This window comes from Taudactylus pleione, unplaced genomic scaffold (assembly GCF_031769625.1).
Source record: "Taudactylus pleione unplaced genomic scaffold, aTauple2 ptg002601l, whole genome shotgun sequence".
In the NCBI taxonomy this organism is placed as follows: domain Eukaryota; kingdom Metazoa; phylum Chordata; class Amphibia; order Anura; family Myobatrachidae; genus Taudactylus; species Taudactylus pleione.
Genome location: NW_028286979.1, coordinates 139126 through 163484, shown reverse-complemented (window position 1 = coordinate 163484; position 24359 = coordinate 139126). Strand labels below are relative to the sequence as shown.

At 45.0% G+C, this 24359-nt stretch overlaps 1 protein-coding gene across 1 annotated transcript in view; it reads left to right on the top strand.

Moving 5' to 3' along the window:
- The window catches only part of LOC148431240 (uncharacterized), a 157425-nt gene that overhangs the window by 100112 nt on the left and 32954 nt on the right, over positions 1–24359 (top strand). The window contains 1 exon segment of the mRNA XM_088466168.1: positions 11003–12094. Within this exon segment, the coding sequence (XP_088322294.1) occupies positions 11003–12094 (1092 nt within the window).

Here is a 24359-nt window from a genome sequence, read left to right as displayed (position 1 = left end):
TATCATTATAATTATTATTATTATACAGAGGGAGTAGCCTGAGGTGTCCTGTTGTGTGCCGGCCTCTGAGGATCCTTATGGGGCTGGGTCACAGGAACCTCTGACACTGAACAGGGCTCTATGCTGGGGGAAAGGGGAGACTTACTGGTCACTCAGTGTTACATGTCTGACTGTGGTTATACAGATAACGGAGAAAAACTTGTACTTACCGAGAGCTGCCTCCCGGTGACAGCAGGTGGCAGTGTGACTCCCTAATAGTAGCAGCAGCGCTGCCCGTACTGATCTGGAGCCCAGGGGAGTGGTGGAAGCGGGGGAGAGAGACGGGGACAGTCTGCAGGCTCGGGGATAAATGGTGGGGCCGACCATACTCAGATCCATGAGCAGATAGGAGAGCAAGCCCGGAAAGTCATATGTACGGGATACGGAGGTCTCAGGCGGCTATTGGACAGGGAGATGCTGCCATCCTCAGTGATTGGTTGGGGACGCGGGGAGACACTGAAGATGTTATTGACCGGCTACAACACAGCTGTAGCGCGTATTTTGCGATCACTGCTCAGTCGTTACAGCCTATAGAAATATTTTTAGTATATGTCACACTTAAAACGGCTGTGTGTAATGGACTATCTCACCTGTTAAGGTTAATTATTCAATAAGAATTATATAATTTAATCTCTTAATGAGAAAAAATATAAAAAAATATTTCTGTAATTCATAGATTTTAGCCAATCAGCTGGATTTGGTGTCAGTACATAATGCCGCCATTTTAGGATTCTGTATGTAATTTATACAGCTTTGTAGTGTTCACTCTAGCTCCGGGGACAGGCAGGGCGCCGGAGCTAGAGAGGGCACTTCCGCGCGCCGAAGGCAACTGAAAAAGGGGCGTGGCCATTGAAAAGGGGGCATGTCTATAAGACGCGTCACCTTCTCTTTACTCTTGGGGGCGTGCCTGGCACTTACGGATGCGCAGGGCAGCCCCCAAGCGCTGCTGAGAGGTAGAATAGATGCCGGGCGCATGCGCCCAGCGTCTGATCACCAGCGATGACCGGGTCACCGCACATTTCCCCACCCACGGGACACCAAAGATGGCACCCGCATTCTGTCTTAGTGCTGCGTGGTGACGGCAAGGCGCAGCGCCCCGCTAAAACAGCCTAGCGGGAAAGGTAGCTCTTTAATGGATAGGTTACTGTGCAAGTATTATTCACCTCCATCGTGAGGCGTTTCCTAGTCACGTCAAACCTTGATCAGCTCTGCAATGAGCAACAGTCCTCACATATTACTTAGCTCATCCGCCAGCCGGTTACTATACAGGCATCAGATGTAGGTAAGATGTCCAGCGAGCCATTTACTAAACAGGCATCAGTTTTAGGTAAGCTGTCCAGCGATCCGGTTACTATACAGGCATCAGATTTAGGTAAGCTGTCCAGCGAGCCGCTTACTATACAGGCATCAGATTTAGGTAAGCTGTCCAGCGATCCGGTTACTATACAGGCATCAGATTTAGGTAAGCTGTCCAGCGAGCCGGTTACTATACAGGCATCAGATTTAGGTAAGCTGTCCAGCGAGCCGGTTACTATACAGGCATCAGATTTAGGTAAGCTGTCCTATGAGCCGGTTACTATACAGGCATCAGATTTAGGTAAGCTGTCCTGTGAGCCGGTTACTATACAGGCATCAGATTTAGGTAAGCTGTCCAGCGATCCGGTTACTATACAGGCATCAGATTTAGGTAAGCTGTCCAGCGAGCTGTTTACTATACAGGCATCAGATTTAGGTAAACTGTCCAGCGAGTCGGTTACTATACAGGCATCAGATTTAGGTAACCTGTCCAGCCGGCCGGTTACTATACAGGCATCAGATTTAGGTAACCTGTCCAGCCGGCCGGTTACTATACAGGCATCAGATTTAGGTAAGCTGTCCAGCGAACCGGTTATTATACAGGCATCAGATTTAGGTAAACTGTCCAGTGAGTCGGTTACTATACAGGCATCAGATTTAGGTAAGCTGTCCAGCGAGCCGGTTATTATACAGGCATCAGATTTAGGTAAGCTGTCCAGTGAACCGGTTACTATACAGGCATCAGATTTAGGTAAGCTGTCCAGCGAGCCAGTTATTGTACAGGCATCAGTTTTAGGTAAGCTGTCCAGCAAGCCAGTTATTATACAGGCATCAGATTTAAGTAAGCTATCCAGCGAGCAAGGTACTATACAGGCATCAGATTTAGGTAAGCTGTCCAGCGAGCCGGTTACTATACAGGCATCAGATTTAGGTAAACTGTCCAGCAAGCCGGTTACTATACAGGCATCAGATTTAGGTAAGCTGTCCAGCGAGCCAGTTACTATACAGGCATCAGATTTAGGTAAGCTGTCCAGTGAACCAGTTACTTTACAGGCATCAGATTTAGGTAAGCTGTCCAGCGAGCCGGTTACTATACAGGCATCAGATTTAGGTAAGCTGTCCAGCGAGCCGGTTATTATACAGGCATCAGATTTAGGTAAGCTGTCCAGCGAGTCGTTTACTATACAGGCATCAGATTTAGGTAAGCTGTCCTGTGAGCCGGTTACTATACAGGCATCAGATTTAGGTAAGCTGTCCAGCGAGCCGGTTACTATACAGGCATCAGATTTAGGTAAGCTGTCCAGCGAGCCGGTTACTATACAGGCATCAGATTTAGGTAAGCTGTCCAGCGAGCCGGTTACTATACAGGCATCAGATTTAGGTAAGCTGTCCAGCGAGCCGGTTACTATACAGGCATCAGATTTAGGTAAGCTGTCCAGCGAGCCGGTTACTATACAGGCATCAGATTTAGGTAAGATGTCCAGCGAGCCGGTTACTATACAGGCATCAGATTTAGGTAAGCTGTCCAGCGAGCCGGTTACTATACAGGCATCAGATTTAGGTAAGCTGTCCAGCGAGTCGGTTACTATACAGGCATCAGATTTAGGTAAGATGCCCAGCGAGCCGGTTACTATACAGGCATCAGATTTTGGTAAACTGCCCAGCGAGCCGGTTACTATACAGGCATCAGATTTAGGTAAGCTGTCCAGCGATCCGGTTACTATACAGGCATCAGATTTAGGTAAACTGCCCAGCGAGCCGGTTACTATACAGGCATCAGATTTAGGTAAACTACCCAGCGAGCCGGTTACTATACAGGCATCAGATTTAGGTAAGCTGCCCAGCGAGCCGGTTACTATACAGGCATCAGATTTAGGTAAGCTGCCCAGCGAGCCGGTTACTCTACAGGCATCAGATTTAGGTAAGCTGTCCAGCGAGCCGGTTACTCTACAGGCATCAGATTTAGGTAAGCTGTCCAGCGAGCTGGTTATTATACAGGCATCAGATTTAGGTAAGCTGTCCAGCGAGCCGGTTACTATACAGGCATCAGATTTAGGTAAGCTGTCCAGCGAGCCGGTTACTATACAGGCATCAGATTTAGGTAAGATGTCCAGCGAGCCGGTTACTATACAGGCATCAGATTTAGGTAAGCTGTCCAGCGAGCCGGTTACTATACAGGCATCAGATTTAGGTAAGCTGTCCAGCGAGTCGGTTACTATATAGGCATCAGATTTAGGTAAGCTGTCCAGCGAGCCGGTTACTATACAGGCATCAGATTTAGGTAAGCTGTCCAGCGAGCCGGTTACTATACAGGCATCAGATTTAGGTAAGCTGTCCAGCGAGCCGGTTACTATACAGGCATCAGATTTAGGTAAGCTGTCCAGCGAGTCGGTTACTATATAGGCATCAGATTTAGGTAAGATGCCCAGCGAGCCGGTTACTATACAGGCATCAGATTTAGGTAAACTGTCCAGCGATCCGGTTACTATACAGGCATCAGATTCAGGTAAACTGCCCAGCGAGCCGGTTACTATACAGGCATCAGATTTAAGTAAACTGCCCAGCGAGCCGGTTACTATACAGGCATCAGATTTAGGTAAGCTGTCCAGCGAGCCGGTTACTATACAGGCATCAGATTTAGGTAAGCTGTCCAGCGAGCCGGTTACTATACAGGCATCAGATCTAGGTAAGCTGTCCAGCGAGCCGGTTACTATACAGGCATCAGATTTAGGTAAACTGTCCAGCGAGCCGGTTACTATACTGGCATCAGATTTAGGTAAGCTGTCCAGCGAGCCGGTTACTATACAGGCATCAGATTTAGGTAAGCTGTCCAGCGAGCCGGTTATTATACAGGCATCAGATTTAGGTAAGCTGTCCAGCGAGCCGGTTACTATACAGGCATCAGATTTAGGTAAGCTGTCCAGCGAGCCGGTTACTATACAGGCATCAGATACTGGACTCGGTAGTGGGATTGCTGCTGATGCGCGTTTTACCTTAGATTGCTCACAGTACACCCTTAGGGTTCACTCTAGCTCCGGTGGCAGGCATTGCGCCGGAGCTAGAAAGGGCACTTCCGTGCGCGCGCCCTAAAAGGGGGCATGGCCATTGAAAAGGGGGCGCGTCTATAAGACGTATCCCCTTTTTGTCACTGTTGGGGGCGTGCCCTGCACTTACGGACACGCCGGCAGCCCCCAAGCGCTGCCGCCAGGGAGAATAGATGCTGGGCGCATGTGCATGGTGTCTATTCTCTGGCGGTGACCGTGTCAGCGCACATTTCCCCACCCGTGGGACACAATGACCCGTGGGTGAAGACAGCACCCACAGGCTGCGAGGGCAGGGCGCTTTTTGCCCTTCTGGAGGGCAGGGCGCCGCGCCCCGCTAAAACAGCCTAGCGGGAATGGAGAGCACACCAGGTTGTCTCTTATATTGAGATGGAGCCAATCGGTTTACCTCTATTTTGAATAGCATTGATTTGGTCCACTGACATTGTCTTGGTCAGTGTTATACATGATCGTTATTGGACCAAATCAGTGTCAGTCAATATAGTAGTAAACCCTGGTGATCATCTATGTGCTGACTGGGGAGGTGAGAGAATCTGGGAGTGTCACAGTGACATCACTAATATCTAGGGGTAAATTTACTAAAGTGAGAGTTTTTAGAAATGAGTTTTAAAAGTGATGTTGCCCATAGCAACCAATCAGATTCTACTTAACATTTAACTAGCAGCTGCTAGAAGATAATAGCTAGAATCTGATTGGTTGATATGGGCAACATCACTTTTAAAATTCACTTCTAAAAACTCTCACTTTAGTAAATTTACCCCCTATAGTGGTAATACAGGGACATGACTGGGGAGGTGAGGGGATCTGGGAGTGTCACAGTGACATCACTTATATCTATAGTAATAATACAGGGACATGACTGGGGAGGTGAGGGGATCTGGGGGTATCACAGTGACATCACTTATATCTATAGTAATAATACAGGGACATGACTGGGGAGGTGAGGGGATCTGGGAGTGTCACAGTGACATCACTTATATCTATAGTAATAATACAGGGACATGACTGGGGAGGTGAGGGGATCTGGGAGTGTCACAGTGATATCACTTATATCTATAGTAATAATATAGGGACATGACTGGGGAGGTGAGGGGATCTGGGAGTGTCACAGTGACATCACTTATATCTATAGTAATAATACAGGTACATGACTGGGGAGGTGAGGGGATCTGGGGGTATCACAGTGACATCACTTATATCTATAGTAATAATACAGGGACATGACTGGGGAGGTGAGGGGATCTGGGACTGTCACAGTGACATCACATATCTATAGTAATAATACAGGGACATGACTGGGGAGGTGAGGGGATCTGGGACTGTCACAGTGACATCACTTATATCTATAGTAATAATACAGTGACATGACTGGGGAGGTGAGAGGATCTGGGAGTGTCACAGTGACATCACTTATATCTATAGTAATAATAGAGAGACATAACTGGGAGGTGAGGGGATCTGGGAGTGTCACAGTGACATCACTTATATCTATAGTAATAATACAGGGACATGACTGGGGAGGTGAGGGGATCTGGGAGAGTGACTGTGATATCACTTATATCTATAGTAATAATACAGGGACATGACTGGGGAGGTGAGGGGATCTGGGGGTATCACAGTGACATCACTTATATCTATAGTAATAATATAGGGACATGACTGGGGAGGTGAGGGGATCTGGGGGTATCACAGTGACATCACTTATATCTATAGTAATAATATAGGGACATGACTGGGGAGGTGAGGGGATCTGGGAGTGTCACAGTGACATCACTTATATCTATAGTAATAATACAGGGACATGACTGGGGAGGTGAGGGGATCTGGGGGTATCACAGTGACATCACTTATATCTATAGTAATAATATAGGGACATGACTGGGGAGGTGTGGGGATCTGGGAGTGTCACAGTGACATCACTTATATCTATAGTAATAATACAGGGACATGACTGGGGAGGTGAGGGGATCTGGGGGTATCACAGTGACATCACTTATATCTATAGTAATAATACAGGACATGACTGGGGAGGTGAGGGGATCTGGGAGTGTCACAGTGACATCACTTATATCTATACTAATAATACAGGGACATAACTGGGAGGTGAGGGGATCTGGGAGTGTCACAGTGACATCACATATCTATAGTAATAATACTGCGGCTTGACTGGGAAGCTGAGGGGATCTGGGAGCATAACAGTGGCATCACTTCTGTCTTTAGTAGTAATACAGTAACATGACTGGGGAGGTGAGAGGGTCTGGGAGTGTCACTGTGATATCACTTATATCTAGTAATAATACAGGGACATGACTGTGTAGATGAGGGATCTGGGAGTGTATGCAGTGATATTTGGTGTCTCCCCCAATACACAGGATTACACAGTAGTGAAGAAGACATACGGTGTGTGTGAGACACACAGCAGCCATCCCCGTGTGTCAGGAGGTCTGAGCAGCACCCAGAGCCCCATCACGGTGCCTCCACCTCACTCATACATAAGAGAAACAAAGACCAGAAGATCTTAGAACTCACCAAAAAGATCATTCAGCTGCTGACTGGAGAGGTGAATGCTGGGAATGGGACATTACACAATATCACCAGGGGATGTGTCTGGGTGATGACTGTATCATTGTCTGTGTCAGGTTTCTGTAAGGATGTCACTGTCTATGTCTCCATGCAGGGGGGGGGGACTATATAGAGGAACACAGGGGTCTGTACAAAGACGGGATGATGGAGAATCAATGGCCATTCACATCACTGGGTAAGAGGAGACTCATTTATTGTACAGGGGAGATCAGGTAAGGGGGCCCTTTATACACACATCACTTGATAATTATATGTATATATACAATTTACTCAGACACTGTGTGTCTCCTACAGATGGACCCAGTAACAGAAACACTCCAGAGAGATGTCCCCGTCCTCTTTATTCAGAGGATTGTACAGAGGAGACTGACAGGATCCCACAGGAGAAGCAGAGAATCCCACAGGAGGATCAGGTAGGTGGTATTTAGGGTCTCACCAATATAACATAGTGACTGTCACAATATGATCTGTAGAACAGCTGAGTTTGTCTTATACAGTGATTTTATACTGTGTAATCTCAATGAAATCTGATGGTATTATTTTATGGGTTATTTAGGGTGAAGATCTATCTGATAATAAAGCAGAAGTTACAGAGGATGAAGAGACGTATGTGACTGATAATAAGGCAGAAGATACAGAGGGAGAAGAGACATATGTGACTGATAAGGCAGAAGATACAGAGGGAGAAGAGATGTATGTGACTGATATAAAGGCAGAAGATATAGAGGGAGAAGAAGAGACGTATGTGACTGATATAAAGGCAGAAGATACAGAGGGAGAAGAAGAGACGTATGTGACTGATATAAAGGCAGAAGATATAGAGGGAGAAGAAGAGACGTATGTGACTGATATAAAGGCAGAAGATATAGAGGGAGAAGAAGAGACATATGTGACTGATAAGGCAGAAGATACAGAGGGAGAAGAGATGTATGTGACTGATATAAAGACAGAAGATATAGAGGGAGAAGAAGAGACGTATCTGACTGATATAAAGGCAGAAGATATAGAGGGAGAAGAGGAGACGTATGTGACTGATATAAAGGCTGAAGATATAGAGGGAGAAGAAGAGACGTATGTGACTGATATAAAGGCAGAATATATAGAGGGAGTAGAGACGTATGTGACTGATATAAAGGCAGAAGATATAGAGGGAGAAGAAGAGACGTATGTGACTGATATAAAGGCAGAAGATTTAGAGGGAGAAGATTACACGTATGTGACTGATATAAAGGAAGAAGATATAGATGGAGAAGAAGAGACGTATGTGAGGGGTGATCAGCAGTGTAAGGAGGAGGAAATCCCTACAGATATCAGCATAGGTGAGTAATAAACACTTATTACAGTAGAGAGTCACATATTTTCCTTGCTTAGTCACTACAACAATTTCTTATCATACACCCTCCTCTGTCAGTACAGACTAATGGGAAAGATGTCTCTGTCCAGTGGGGGAGTCAGGAGACATCTGACTTAGACACTGGGTTTGGAGCCATAGCTCCTGCTAGACTCCTGTTCTGTCTTACAATCATTTTTGCAGTACCAGCCAATAGATTGAAGCGGGTGAGCTCTTAGTGCATAGTTCCCCCGATGCGCATTTCGCCTATTGCTTACTCATGGACTCCATATACGAATTATGTATTGTATGTTAATGAATGATTAAATAAATTATAACCATCTTTAAAAATAGATGAGTTACATATTTGCCAATAAGTAAAACATTGTTGTAACAATTTAATATAACAATTATAGCAACGCAATATACAATATTCTGCGGTATGCCTGCTGATTAGCAGCAAAATAGTGTAACAACTCAACATGCAACATTGTTTTATTAAAGTGGTCTTATAAGAAAGAGATAATCTGGTATTTACTACCATCTAACCAGGATAATATCAATACAGAGTAGATTATCTTTAATAATTAACAATCATAGGAAGTCCAATTTTGAAGCGGATATGACCCTTAGTGCATTTTTTAATCATTTAACAATTAAAATATTTCTGTTTATTTACTTTCTTTATTAGTGTAGATTTTGTTTAATATTTCGCTAATGATGTTTTTCGTCAAGGGGATTTATTTTTAATTATTAAAAGTAAAATTTTTATTACTATCTCTCGATTTGTGCACCACGATACTGCTTTTCTTTCCTTTTTTGCATTAACTCAGGGATATCTTCCAAATCTTCATAGCATCTCATCTCGATCTTCTCCGGTTTCCGGTGAAGATTTATTCAGACAATGCCACGGCTGTGGCATATCTCAATCACCAGGGGGGCACAAAGAGTTGCTTGGCAATATGGGAAATGGCCAACATTTTGCAATGAGCAGAGGACCACCTGCTGGCTATATTCTCTGTGTTCATTCCCTGGGTCAAAAATTGGAAGGCCTCAATCCCATATATCTCACATGGAACAATGTCTACCTCATTGCCTTTGCCTCAGTTGGAAGGGGTTCTGAGCTCAGTGCTCTATCTTGTTGTTCATCCTTTCTTGTATTTCATGATGACAAGATGGTGTGCTTCGTACACAGCCCTACTACTTACCAAAGGTGGTTTTTCATTTCTGATCGTGGTTCCAGTTTTGTCTGGTGATTATTCTTCCCTTGAATTTGAGGCTTGTCGTTCTTTGGATGTTGTCCGTGCCTATCGTACCTATGTTCGCCGCACCTGTGACATTCGTAAGGCAGACAACTTGTTTGTCTATGATTCTTACAAATATGGATTGGCCGGCTTCAAAGTGGTTTTCGTTGGCTTTGTGCTGTTATACATCCAGACTTACATTGCTGGACGCTAGTAAGTTCCTTCCAGAGTTATGGCTCATTTTACTCGGCCGGTGAGTGCCTCTTTGGCTGCGTACCATGGGGACTTGGTGGACCAACTGTGTTGTACAGCCACCTGGTTTTCTGTGTATTCTTTTGCCAAATTCTATCATTTTGACACCTTTGATTTTAAAGAAGTGAACTTTGGACGCAAGGTGCTCCGTACTGCTACAGCGCACTTCCTTCCGTGAGGACTTCTCTGTCCCCAGACTCCAGTTTCCCCCAGTGGAAGTAGGAGAAAACAGGATTTTTGTACTTGCTAGTATAATCCTGTCCTCCAATTTTATTAGTGACTCTGGGCTCCCTCCCGGTGCTGCTATGGTTCTTGTTGTGTGATCCTACTGGGTGTTGCCTGTTGTAATGTTATCTTGTTAATCAGGGGTTCCTTTTCTTCTGTTCTCTGTCTCCTCTTGGGCTTGCTTAAAGTTAACTGAGTCAGGTGGGCCATAGAGGGGGATTTCAATTGCAGAGTCTCCACTAATCATCTATACCCCAGCGTCCCCCATGGAATTAGAGGAAGGGATTTTACTGGTAAGTACAAAATTCCTGTTGTTCGGTTTGTTCCAGATTGGATAACCATTGTTGACCTCATTTATGAATGTTGGCTGCCCAAAACCCTGTCGGCGGTTCATGGCTTTACCCTCCTCAGACCTCAGTCAGGTACTCTCCATGGCTGATTTTGAGCCTTGCTGTTTTGAAAATGCTCTGACCAAGTCATCTGGCCATAATGATTAAGCCCTTATCAAAGTGATTACATTCCTGGAAATTTGGAGACATTTCACCACAGTCTTTATTAATAAATGGAACTTGTTGTGGGCAAACATTTATATTCCCTTATATTTATTTTATTCCCAGCAGATGGATGTAACAGCCGGAATGTCTCAGAGGATCATTGTAAAATTGATGATGACGACATCACCCGAGATTCTTCAGAAGAAAACCCAATTACCCCAAGTATACCTACAGTACCTCACAGTGCAGATATATCATCTGAGCCCTCTGATCATGGGGAGTGTTCTGATAAATCAGATATTGGTGCATCTGTTACATCTCGTACAATAGATAAAATATTTCCCTGTTTTAAACAGAACACAAAACTTACCACCCAGCAGCCAGCTAAGGCAGGTGAGAGGCCATTTCCATGTTCTGAGTGTGGGAAAGGTTATACACAGAAATCAGATCTTGTTAGACATCAGAGAAGTCACACAGGTGAGAAACAATTTCCATGTTCTGAGTGTGTAAAATATTTTACACGCAAAACAGCTCTTGTTGCACATCAGAGGCTTCATACAGGTGAGAGACCATTTCCATGTTCTGAGTGTGGGAAAGGTTTTACACAGAAATCAGAACTTGTTAGACATCGGAGAAGTCACACAGTTGAGAAACAATTTCCATGTTCTGAGTGTGGAAAACATTTTACACGCAAATCAGCTCTTGTTATACATCAGAGAAGTCACACAGGTGAGAGGCCATTTCCATGTCCTGAGTGTGGGAAATGTTTTACAAAGAAATCAACTCTTGTTATACATCAGAGATATCACACAGGTGAGAAGCCTTTTTTGTGTTCTGAGTGTGGAAAATATTTTAGATATAAATCATATTTAATCATACATGAGAGAAGTCACACAGGTGAGAAGCCATTTCCTTGCACTGGATGTGGGAAATGTTTTTCACTGAAATCAGATCTTGTTACACATCAAAGACGTCACACAGGTGAGAAGCCATTTCCATGTACTGAGTGTGGAAAATGTTTTACACTAAAATCAGATCTTGTTACACATCAGAAAAGTCACACAGGTGAGAGGCCATTTCCATGCTCTGAGTGTGGGAAATGTTTTACACAGAAATCAGCTCTTATTAGACATCTGAGATGTCACACAGGTGAGAATCCATTTCCATGTTCTGAGTGTGGGAAATGTTTTACACAGAAATCAGCTCTTGTAATACATCAGAGACATCACACAGGTGAGAAACCATTTCCATGCTCTGAGTGTAGGAAATGTTTTACACAGAAATCAGATCTTGTTAAACATCAGAGATATCACACAGACGAGAAGCTATTTCCATGTTCTGAGTGTGGGAAATGTTTTATACAGAAATCAGATCTTGTTAGACATCAGAGACGTCACACAGGTGAGAGACCATTTCCATGTTCTGAGTGTGGTAAATGTTTTACACAGAAATCAGATCTTGTTACACATCAGAGAAGTCACACAGGTGAGAAACCATTTCCATGTTCTGAGTGTGGGAAATGTTTTACACAGAAATCAGCTCTTGTTAGACATCAGAGACGTCACAAAGGTGACATAGTCTTCTGAGTGTGGGAAATGCAGCAACAGTGACATATATATTAAGAATGTGTGGGGTAAAGGACAAGGAGGAGTTGAAGATGTCATGCAGGCAGCATACTTGGGGGATGGCTAGGAAGAATAGGTTATCAGAAAGCGAGAGAGGGGGAGAGGTTGGGGATTTGGCAAGGGGAAAGATGATTAATTCTGTTTTGAACATATTTGAAAAAAACCATACCCGGCTTAGGTTAGCCTGCCTGTATCGCCCATCCAGGTGCAGGAAGACATAACTGGCAAAATCTCCCAACCCTGCATAGGCACATATGCAAGTGTGGTCCAGAGGAGGGGCGGGCTAGTTGGGTGACCTATATGTGGGGATAAAGGAGAGGCATGGTGTTTTGGCATCAAGTGGGAGGTAGCTAGGTTGGTGCTGCCTGTAATGGAGCTGGGGAGGTTTGGTGGGTGATTTCCATATGGGAAGTTAAAAGTGGCCTATGATATAAAGCTAGGTGGGTGATCCCTTTCGGACAAAGGCGAGGTGACTACTGCCTATGTAGCAGAAAAGGATCATTGTGAGAAAACCTGCTGAATATGAACTTTCTCCATGTCCTCGTAGCGTCTGTCCTACCACACATTATAGCTATATAGTGTGTTATATCATTCCCCATAACATGTCTCTGCTCACCCCCATACTGTGTTATATGATTCCCCATAGCATGTCTCTGCTCACCCCTATACTGTGTGTTATATCATTCCCCATAGCATGACTCTGCTCACCCCCTATACTATGTGTTATATCATTCCCCATAGCATGTCTCTGCTCACCCCCATACTGTGTTATATCATTCCCCATAGCATGTCTCTGCTCACCCCCTATACTATGTGTTATATCATTCCCCATAGCATGTCTCTGCTCACCCCCATACTGTGTTATATCATTCCCCATAGCATGTCTCTGCTCACCCCATACTGTGTTATATCATTCCCCATAGCATGTCTCTGCTCACCCCCATACTGTTATATCATTCCCCATAGCATGTCTCTGCTCAGCCCATACTGTTATATCATTCCCCATAGCATGTCTCTGCTCACCCCCATACTGTGTTATATCATTCCCCATAGCATGTCTCTGCTCACCCCATACTGTGTTATATAATTCCCCATAGCATGTCTCTGCTCACCCCCATACTGTTTTATATCATTCCCCATAACATGTCTCTGCTCACCCCATACTGTGTGTTATGTCATTCCCCATAGCATGTCTCTGCTCACCCCATACTGTGTTATATCATTCCCCATAGCATGTCTCTGCTCACCCCATACTGTGTTATGTCATTCCCCATAGCATGTCTCTGCTCACCCCCATACTCTTTTATATCATTCCCCATAGCATGTCTCTGCTCACCCCATACTGTGTTATATCATTCCCCATAGCATGTCTCTGCTCACCCTCATACTGTGTGTTATATCATTCCCCATAGCATGTCTCTGCTCACCCCATACTGTGTTATCATTCCCCATAGCATGTCTCTTCTCACCCCTATACTGTGTTATATCATTCCCCATAGCATGTCTCTGCTCACCCCATACTGTGTTATATCATTCCCCATAGCATGTCTCTGCTCACCCCCATACTGTGTTATATCATTCCCCATAGCATGTCTCTGGTCACCCCCTATACTGTGTTATATCATTCCCCATAGCATGTCTCTGCTCACCCCCATACTGTGTGTTATATCATTCCCCATAGCATGTCTCTGCTCACCCCCATACTGTTATATCATTCCCCATAGCATGTCCCTGCTCACCCCCATACTGTATGTTATATCATTCCCCATAGCATGTCTCTGCTCACCCTCATACTGTGTTATATCATTCCCCATAGCGTGTCTCTGCTCACCCCCATACTGTGTTATATCATTCCCCATAGCATGTCTCTGCGCACCCCATACTGTGTTATATCATTCCCCATAGCATGTCTCTGCTCACCCCCATACTGTGTTATATCATTCCCCATAGCATGTCTCTGCTCACCCTCATACTGTGTGTTATATCATTCCCCATAGCATGTCTCACCCCTATACTGTGTTATATCATTCCCCATAGCATGTCTCTGCTCACCCCCATACTGTGTAATACCATTCCCCATAGCATGTCTCTGCTAACCCCCATACTGTTATATCATTCCCCATAGCATGTCCCTGCTCACCCCATACTGTGTTATATCATTCCCCATAGCGTGTCTCTGCTCACCCTCATACTGTGTTATATCATTACACATAGCATGTCTCTGCTCACCCCATACTGTGTTATATCATTCCCCATAGCATGTCTCTGCTCACCCCCATACTGTGTTATATCATTCCCCATAGCATGTCTCTGCTCACCCCCATACTGTTTTATATCATTCCCTATAGCATGTCTCTTCTCACCCCTATACTGTGTTATATCATTCCCCATAGCATGTCTTCTCACCCCTATACTGTGTTATATCATTCCCCATAGCATGTCTCTGCTCACCCCATACTGTGTTATATCATTCCCCATAGCATGTCTCTGCTCACCCCCATACTGTGTTATATCATTCCCCATAGTATGTCTCTGCTCACCCCATACTGTGTTATATCATTCCCCATAACATGTCTCTGCTCACCCCCATACTGTGTTATGTCATTCCCCATAGCATGTCTCTGCTCACCCCCATACTGTGTTATGTCATTCCCCATAGCATGTCTCTGCTCACCCCCATACTGTGTTATATCATTCCCCATAGCATGTCTCTGCTCACCCCCATAATGTGTTATATCATTCCCCATAGCATGTCTCTGCTCACCCCCATACTGTGTTATATCATTCCCCATAGCATGTCTCTGCTCACCCCCATACTGTTTTATATCATTCCCCATAGCATGTCTCTGCTCACCCCTATACTGTGTTATATCATTCCCCATAGTATGTCTCTGCTCACCCCATACTGTGTTATATCATTCCCCATAGCATGTCTCTGCTCACCCCCATACTGTGTTATATCATTCCCCATAGCATGTCTCTGCTCACCCCCATACTGTGTGTTATATCATTCCCCATAGCATGTCTCTGCTCACCCCCATACTGTGTTATATCATTCCCCATAGCATGTCTCTGCTCACCCCTATACTGTGTTATATCATTCCCCATAGCATGTCTCTGCTCAACCCTATACTGTGTTATATCATTCCCCATAGCATGTCTCTGCTCACCCCCATACTGTGTTATATCATTCCCCATAATATGTCTCTGCTTATCCCCATACTGTGTTATATCATTCTCCATAGCATGTCTCTGCTCACCCCCATACTGTGTTATATCATTCCCCATAGCATGTCTCTGCTCACCCCCATACTGTGTTATATCATTCCCCATAGCATGTCTCTGCTCACCCTCATACTGTGTTATATCATTCCCCATAGCATGTCTCTGCTCACCCTCATACTGTGTGTTATGTCATTCCCCATAGCATGTCTCTGCTCACCCTCATACTGTGTTATATCATTCCCCATAGCATGTCTCTGCTCACCCCATACTGTGTGTTATATCATTCCCCATAGCATGTCTCTGCTCACCCCATACTGTGTTATATCATTCCCCATAGCATGTCTCTGCTCACCCCCATACTGTGTTATATCATTCCCCATAGCATGTCTCAGCTCACCCCCATACTGTGTGTTATGTCATTCCCCATAGCAAGTCTCTGCTCTCCCCCATACTGTGTTATATCATTCCCCATAGCATGTCTCTGCTCACCCCTATACTGTGTTATAACATTCCCCATAGCATGTCTCTGCTCACCCTCATACTGTGTGTTATGTCATTCCCCATAGCATGTCTCTGCTCACCCCTATACTGTGTTATGTCATTCCCCATAGCATGTCTCTGCTCTCCCCCATACTGTGTTTTATCATTCCCCATAGCATGTCTCTGCTCACCCTCATACTGTGTGTTATGTCATTCCCCATAGCATGTCTCTGCTCACCCTCATACTGTGTTATATCATTCCCCATAGCATGTCTCTGCTCACCCCCATACTGTGTGTTATGTCATTCCCCATAGCATGTCTCTGCTCACCCTCATACTGTGTTATATCATTCCCCATAGCATGTCTCTGCTCACCCCCATACTGTGTTATATCATTCCCCATAGCATGTCTCTGCTCACCCCCATACTGTGTTATATCATTCCCCATAGCATGTCTCTGCTCACCCTCATACTGTGTTATATCATTCCCCATAGCATGTCTCTGTTCACCTCTATACTGTGTTATGTCATTCCCCATAGCATGTCTCTGCTCACCCTCATACTGTGTTATATCATTCCCCATAGCATGTCTCTGCTCACCCCATACTGTGTGTTATATCATTCCCCATAGCATGTCTCTGCTCACCCCATACTGTGTTATATCATTCCCCATAGCATGTCTCTGCTCACCCCCATACTGTGTTATATCATTCCCCATAGCATGTCTCAGCTCACCCCCATACTGTGTGTTATGTCATTCCCCATAGCATGTCTCTGCTCACCCCTATACTGTGTTATAACATTCCCCATAGCATGTCTCTGCTCACCCTCATACTGTGTGTTATGTCATTCCCCATAGCATGTCTCTGCTCACCCCTATACTGTGTTATGTCATTCCCCATAGCATGTCTCTGCTCACTCCCATACTGTGTTATATCATTCCCCATAGCATGTCTCTGCTCACCCCATACTGTGTTATATCATTCCCCATAGCATGTCTCTGCTCACCCTCATACTGTGTTATATCATTACACATAACATGTCTCTGCTCACCCCCATACTGTGTTATATCATTCCCCATAGCATGTCTCTGCTCACCCCCATACTGTGTTATATCATTCCCCATAGCATGTCTCTGCTCACCCCCATACTGTGTTATATCATTTCCCATAGCATGTCTCTGCTCACCCCCATACTGTGTTATATCATTCCCCATAGCATGTCTCTTCTCACCCCTATACTGTGTTATATCATTCCCCATAGCATGTCTCTTCTCACCCCTATACTGTGTTATATCATTCCCCATAGCATGTCTCTGCTCACCCCATACTGTGTTATATCATTCCCCATAGCATGTCTCTTCTCACCCCTATACTGTGTTATATCATTCCCCATAGCATGTCTCTTCTCACCCCTATACTGTGTTATATCATTCCCCATAGCATGTCTCTGCTCACCCCATACTGTGTGTTATATCATTCCCCATAGCATGTCTCTGCTCACCCCCATACTGTGTTATATCATTCCCCATAGTATGTCTCTGCTCACCCCATACTGTGTTATATCATTCCCCATAGCATGTCTCTGCTCACCCCCATACTGTGTTATGTCATTCCCCATAGCATGTCTCTGCTCACCCCCATACTGTGTTATATCATTCCCCATAGCATGTCTCTGCTCACCCCCATAATGTGTTATATCATTCCCCATAGCATGTCTCTGCTCACCCCCATACTGTGTTATATCATTCCCCATAGCATGTCTCTGCTCACCCCCATACTGTTTTATATCATTCCCCATAGCATGTCTCTTCTCACCCCTATACTGTGTTATATCATTCCCCATAGCATGTCTCTGCTCACCCCCATACTGTTTTATATCATTCCCCATAGCATGTCTCTGCTCACCCCCATACTGTGTTATGTCATTCCCCATAGCATGTCTCTGCTCACCCCCATACTGTGTTATATCATTCCCCATAGCATGTCTCTGCTCACCCCCATAATGTGTTATATCATTCCCCATAGCATGTCTCTGCTCACCCCATACTGTGTTATATCATTCCCCATAGCATGTCTCTGCTCACCCCCATACTGTGTGTTATATCATTCCCCATAGCATGTCTCTGCTCACCCCCATACTGTGTTATATCATTCCCCATAGCATGTCTCTGCTCACCCCTATACTGTGTTATATATCATTCCCCATAGCATGTCTCTGCTCACCCCCATACTGTGTTATATCATTCCCCATAGCATGTCTCTGCTCACCCCCATACTGTGTGTTATATCATTCCCCATAGCATGTCTCTGCTCACCCCCATACTGTGTTATATCATTCCCCATAGCATGTCTCTGCTCACCCCTATACTGTGTTATATCATTCCCCATAGCATGTCTCTGCTCACCCCTATACTGTGTTATATCATTCCCCATAGCATGTCTCTGCTCACCCCCATACTGTGTTATATCATTCCCCATAGCATGTCTCTGCTCATCCCCATACTGTGTTATATCATTCTCCATAGCATGTCTCTGCTCACCCCCATACTGTGTTATATCATTCCCCATAGCATGTCTCTGCTCACCCCCATACTGTGTTATATCATTCCCCATAGCATGTCTCTGCTCACCCTCATACTGTGTTATATCATTCCCCATAGCATGTCTCTGCTCACCCCCATACTGTGTTATATCATTCCCCATAGTATGTCTCTGCTCACCCCATACTGTGTTATATCATTCCCCATAGCATGTCTCTGCTCACCCCCATACTGTGTTATATCATTCCCCATAGCATGTCTCTGCTCACCCCCATACTGTGTGTTATATCATTCCCCATAGCATGTCTCTGCTCACCCCCATACTGTGTTATATCATTCCCCATAGCATGTCTCTGCTCACCCCTATACTGTGTTATATATCATTCCCCATAGCATGTCTCTGCTCACCCCCATACTGTGTTATATCATTCCCCATAGCATGTCTCTGCTCACCCCCATACTGTGTGTTATATCATTCCCCATAGCATGTCTCTGCTCACCCCCATACTGTGTTATATCATTCCCCATAGCATGTCTCTGCTCACCCCTATACTGTGTTATATCATTCCCCATAGCATGTCTCTGCTCACCCCTATACTGTGTTATGTCATTCCCCATAGCATGTCTCTGCTCACCCCCATACTGTGTTATATCATTCCCCATAGCATGTCTCTGCTCACCCTCATACTGTGTTATATCATTCCCCATAGCATGTCTCTGCTCACCCCATACTGTGTGTTATATCATTCCCCATAGCATGTCTCTGCTCACCCCATACTGTGTTATATCATTCCCCATAGTATGTCTCTGCTCACCCCATACTGTGTTATATCATTCCCCATAGCATGTCTCTGCTCACCCCCATACTGTGTTATGTCATTCCCCATAGCATGTCTCTGCTCACCCCCATACTGTGTTATATCATTCCCCATAGCATGTCTCTGCTCACCCCCATAATGTGTTATATCATTCCCCATAGCATGTCTCTGCTCACCCCCATACTGTGTTATATCATTCCCCATAGCATGTCTCTGCTCACCCCCATACTGTGTTATATCGTTCCCCATAGTATGTCTCTGCTCACCCCATACTGTGTTATATCATTCCCCATAGCATGTCTCTGCTCACCCCCATACTGTGTGTTATATCATTCCCCATAGCATGTCTCTGCTCACCCCCATACTGTGTTATATCATTCCCCATAGCATGTCTCTGCTTATCCCCATACTGTGTTATATCATTCTCCATAGCATGTCTCTGCTCACCCCCATACTGTGTTATATCATTCCCCATAGCATGTCTCTGCTCACCCCCATAGTGTGTTATATCATTCCCCATAGCATGTCTCTGCTCACCCTCATACTGTGTTATATCATTCCCCATAGCATGTCTCTGCTCACCCCCATACTGTGTTATATCATTCCCCATAGTATGTCTCTGCTCACCCCATACTGTGTTATATCATTCCCCATAGCATGTCTCTGCTCACCCCTATACTGTGTTATAACATTCCCCATAGCATGTCTCTGCTCACCCTCATACTGTGTGTTATGTCATTCCCCATAGCATGTCTCTGCTCACCCCTATACTGTGTTATGTCATTCCCCATAGCATGTCTCTGCTCTCCCCCATACTGTGTTTTATCATTCCCCATAGCATGTCTCTGCTCACCCCCATACTGTGTTATATCATTCCCCATAGCATGTCTCTGCTCACCCCCATACTGTGTTATATCATTCCCCATAGCATGTCTCTGCTCACCCCCATACTGTGTGTTATGTCATTCCCCATAGCATGTCTCTGCTCACCCTCATACTGTGTTATATCATTCCCCATAGCATGTCTCTGCTCACCCCCATACTGTGTGTTATATCATTCCCCATAGCATGTCTCTGCTCACCCCCATACTGTGTTATATCATTCCCCATAGCATGTCTCTGCTCACCCCCATACTGTGTTATATCATTCTCCATAGCATGTCTCTGCTCACCCCTATACTGTGTTATATCATTCCCCATAGCATGTCTCTGCTCACCCTCATACTGTGTTATATCATTCCCCATAGCATGTCTCTGCTCACCTCTATACTGTGTTATGTCATTCCCCATAGCATGTCTCTGCTCACCCTCATACTGTGTTATATCATTCCCCATAGCATGTCTCTGCTCACCCCATACTGTGTGTTATATCATTCCCCATAGCATGTCTCTGCTCACCCCATACTGTGTTATATCATTCCCCATAGCATGTCTCTGCTCACCCCCATACTGTGTTATATCATTCCCCATAGCATGTCTCAGCTCACCCCCATACTGTGTGTTATGTCATTCCCCATAGCATGTCTCTGCTCACCCCTATACTGTGTTATATCATTCCCCATAGCATGTCTCTGCTCACCCTCATACTGTGTGTTATGTCATTCCCCATAGCATGTCTCTGCTCACTCCCATACTGTGTTATATCATTCCCCATAGCATGTCTCTGCTCACCCCCATACTGTGTTATATCATTCCCCATAACATGTCTCTGCTCTCCCCCATACTGTGTTATATCATTCCCCATAGCATGTCTCTGCTCACCCTCATACTGTGTGTTATGTCATTCCCCATAGCATGTCTCTGCTCACCCCCATACTGTGTAATACCATTCCCCATAGCATGTCTCTGCTAACCCCCATACTGTTATATCATTCCCCATAGCATGTCCCTGCTCACCCCATACTGTGTTATATCATTCCCCATAGCGTGTCTCTGCTCACCCTCATACTGTGTTATATCATTACACATAGCATGTCTCTGCTCACCCCATACTGTGTTATATCATTCCCCATAGCATGTCTCTGCTCACCCCCATACTGTGTTATATCATTTCCCATAGCATGTCTCTGCTCACCCCCATACTGTTTTATATCATTCCCCATAGCATGTCTCTTCTCACCCCTATACTGTGTTATATCATTCCCCATAGCATGTCTCTTCTCACCCCTATACTGTGTTATATCATTCCCCATAGCATGTCTCTGCTCACCCCATACTGTGTTATATCATTCCCCATAGCATGTCTCTGCTCACCCCCATACTGTGTTATATCATTCCCCATAGTATGTCTCTGCTCACCCCATACTGTGTTATATCATTCCCCATAGCATGTCTCTGCTCACCCCCATACTGTGTTATGTCATTCCCCATAGCATGTCTCTGCTCACCCCCATACTGTGTTATATCATTCCCCATAGCATGTCTCTGCTCACCCCCATAATGTGTTATATCATTCCCCATAGCATGTCTCTGCTCACCCCCATACTGTGTTATATCATTCCCCATAGCATGTCTCTGCTCACCCCCATACTGTTTTATATAATTCCCCATAGCATGTCTCTGCTCACCCCCATACTGTGTTATATCATTCCCCATAGCATGTCTCTGCTCACTCCCATACTGTGTTATATCATTCCCCATAGCATGTCTCTGCTCACCCCCATACTGTGTGTTATATCATTCCCCATAGCATGTCTCTTCTCACCCCTATACTGTGTTATATCATTCCCCATAGTATGTCTCTGCTCACCCCATACTGTGTTATATCATTCCCCATAGCATGTCTCTGCTCACCCCCATACTGTGTGTTATATCATTCCCCATAGCATGTCTCTGCTCACCCCCATACTGTGTTATATCATTCCCCATAGCATGTCTCTGCTCACCCCTATACTGTGTTATATATCATTCCCCATAGCATGTCTCTGCTCACCCCCATACTGTGTTATATCATTCCCCATAGCATGTCTCTGCTCACCCCCATACTGTGTGTTATATCATTCCCCATAGCATGTCTCTGCTCACCCCCATACTGTGTTATATCATTCCCCATAGCATGTCTCTGCTCACCCCTATACTGTGTTATATCATTCCCCATAGCATGTCTCTGCTCACCCCTATACTGTGTTATATCATTCCCCATAGCATGTCTCTGCTCACCCCCATACTGTGTTATATCATTCCCCATAGCATGTCTCTGCTTATCCCCATACTGTGTTATATCATTCTCCATAGCATGTCTCTGCTCACCCCCATACTGTGTTATATCATTCCCCATAGCATGTCTCTGCTCACCCCCATACTGTGTTATATCATTCCCCATAGCATGTCTCTGCTCACCCTCATACTGTGTTATATCATTCCCCATAGCATGTCTCTGCTCACCCCCATACTGTGTTATATCATTCCCCATAGTATGTCTCTGCTCACCCCATACTGTGTTATATCATTCCCCATAGCATGTCTCTGCTCACCCCCATACTGTGTTATGTCATTCCCCATAGCATGTCTCTGCTCACCCCCATACTGTGTTATATCATTCCCCATAGCATGTCTCTGCTCACCCCCATACTGTGTTATATCATTCCCCATAGCATGTCTCTGCTCACCCCCACACTGTGTTATATCGTTCCCCATAGTATGTCTCTGCTCACCCCATACTGTGTTATATCATTCCCCATAGCATGTCTCTGCTCACCCCCATACTGTGTGTTATATCATTCCCCATAGCATGTCTCTGCTCACCCCCATACTGTGTTATATCATTCCCCATAGCATGTCTCTGCTCACCCCTATACTGTGTTATATATCATTCCCCATAGCATGTCTCTGCTCACCCCCATACTGTGTTATATCATTCCCCATAGCATGTCTCTGCTCACCCCCATACTGTGTGTTATATCATTCCCCATAGCATGTCTCTGCTCACCCCCATACTGTGTTATATCATTCCCCATAGCATGTCTCTGCTCACCCCTATACTGTGTTATATCATTCCCCATAGCATGTCTCTGCTCACCTCTATACTGTGTTATGTCATTCCCCATAGCATGTCTCAGCTCACCCCCATACTGTGTGTTATGTCATTCCCCATAGCATGTCTCTGCTCACCCCTATACTGTGTTATGTCATTCCCCATAGCATGTCTCTGCTCACCCCTATACTGTGTTATGTCATTCCCCATAGCATGTCTCTGCTCACTCCCATACTGTGTTATATCATTCCCCATAGCATGTCTCTGCTCACCCCCATACTGTGTTATATCATTCCCCATAACATGTCTCTGCTCTCCCCCATACTGTGTTATATCATTCCCCATAGCATGTCTCTGCTCACCCCCATACTGTATTATATCATTCCCCATAGCATGTCTCTGCTCACCCCCATACTGTTTTATATCATTCCACATAGCATGTCTCTGCTCACCCCATACTGTGTTATGTCATTCCCCATAGCATGTCTCTGCTCACCCCCATACTGTGTGTTATGTCATTCCCCATAGCATATCTCTGCTCACCCTCATACTGTGTTATATCATTCCCCATAGCATGTCTCTCCTCACCCCCATACTGTGTGTTATATCATTCCCCATAGCATGTCTCTGCTCACCCCCATACTGTGTTATATCATTCCCCATAGCCTGTCTCTGCTCACCCTCATACTGTGTGTTATGTCATTCCCCATAGCATGTCTCTGCTCACCCCCATAATGTGTTATATCATTCCCCATAGCATGTCTCTGCTCACCCCCATACTGTGTTATATCATTCCCCATAGCATGTCTCTGCTCACCCCCATACTGTTTTATATCATTCCCCATAGCATGTCTCTGCTCACCCCATACTGTGTTATGTCATTCCCCATAGCATGTCTCTGCTCACCCCATACTGTGTGTTATATCATACCCCATAGCATGTCTCTGCTCACCCCCATACTGTTATATCATTCCCCATAGCATGTCTCTGCTCACCCCTATACTGTGTTATATCATTCCCCATAGCATGTCTCTGCTCACCTCTATACTGTGTTATAACATTCCCCATAGCATGTCTCTGCTCACCCTCATACTGTGTGTTATGTCATTCCCCATAGCATGTCTCTGCTCACCCCTATACTGTGTTATGTCATTCCCCATAGCATGTCTCT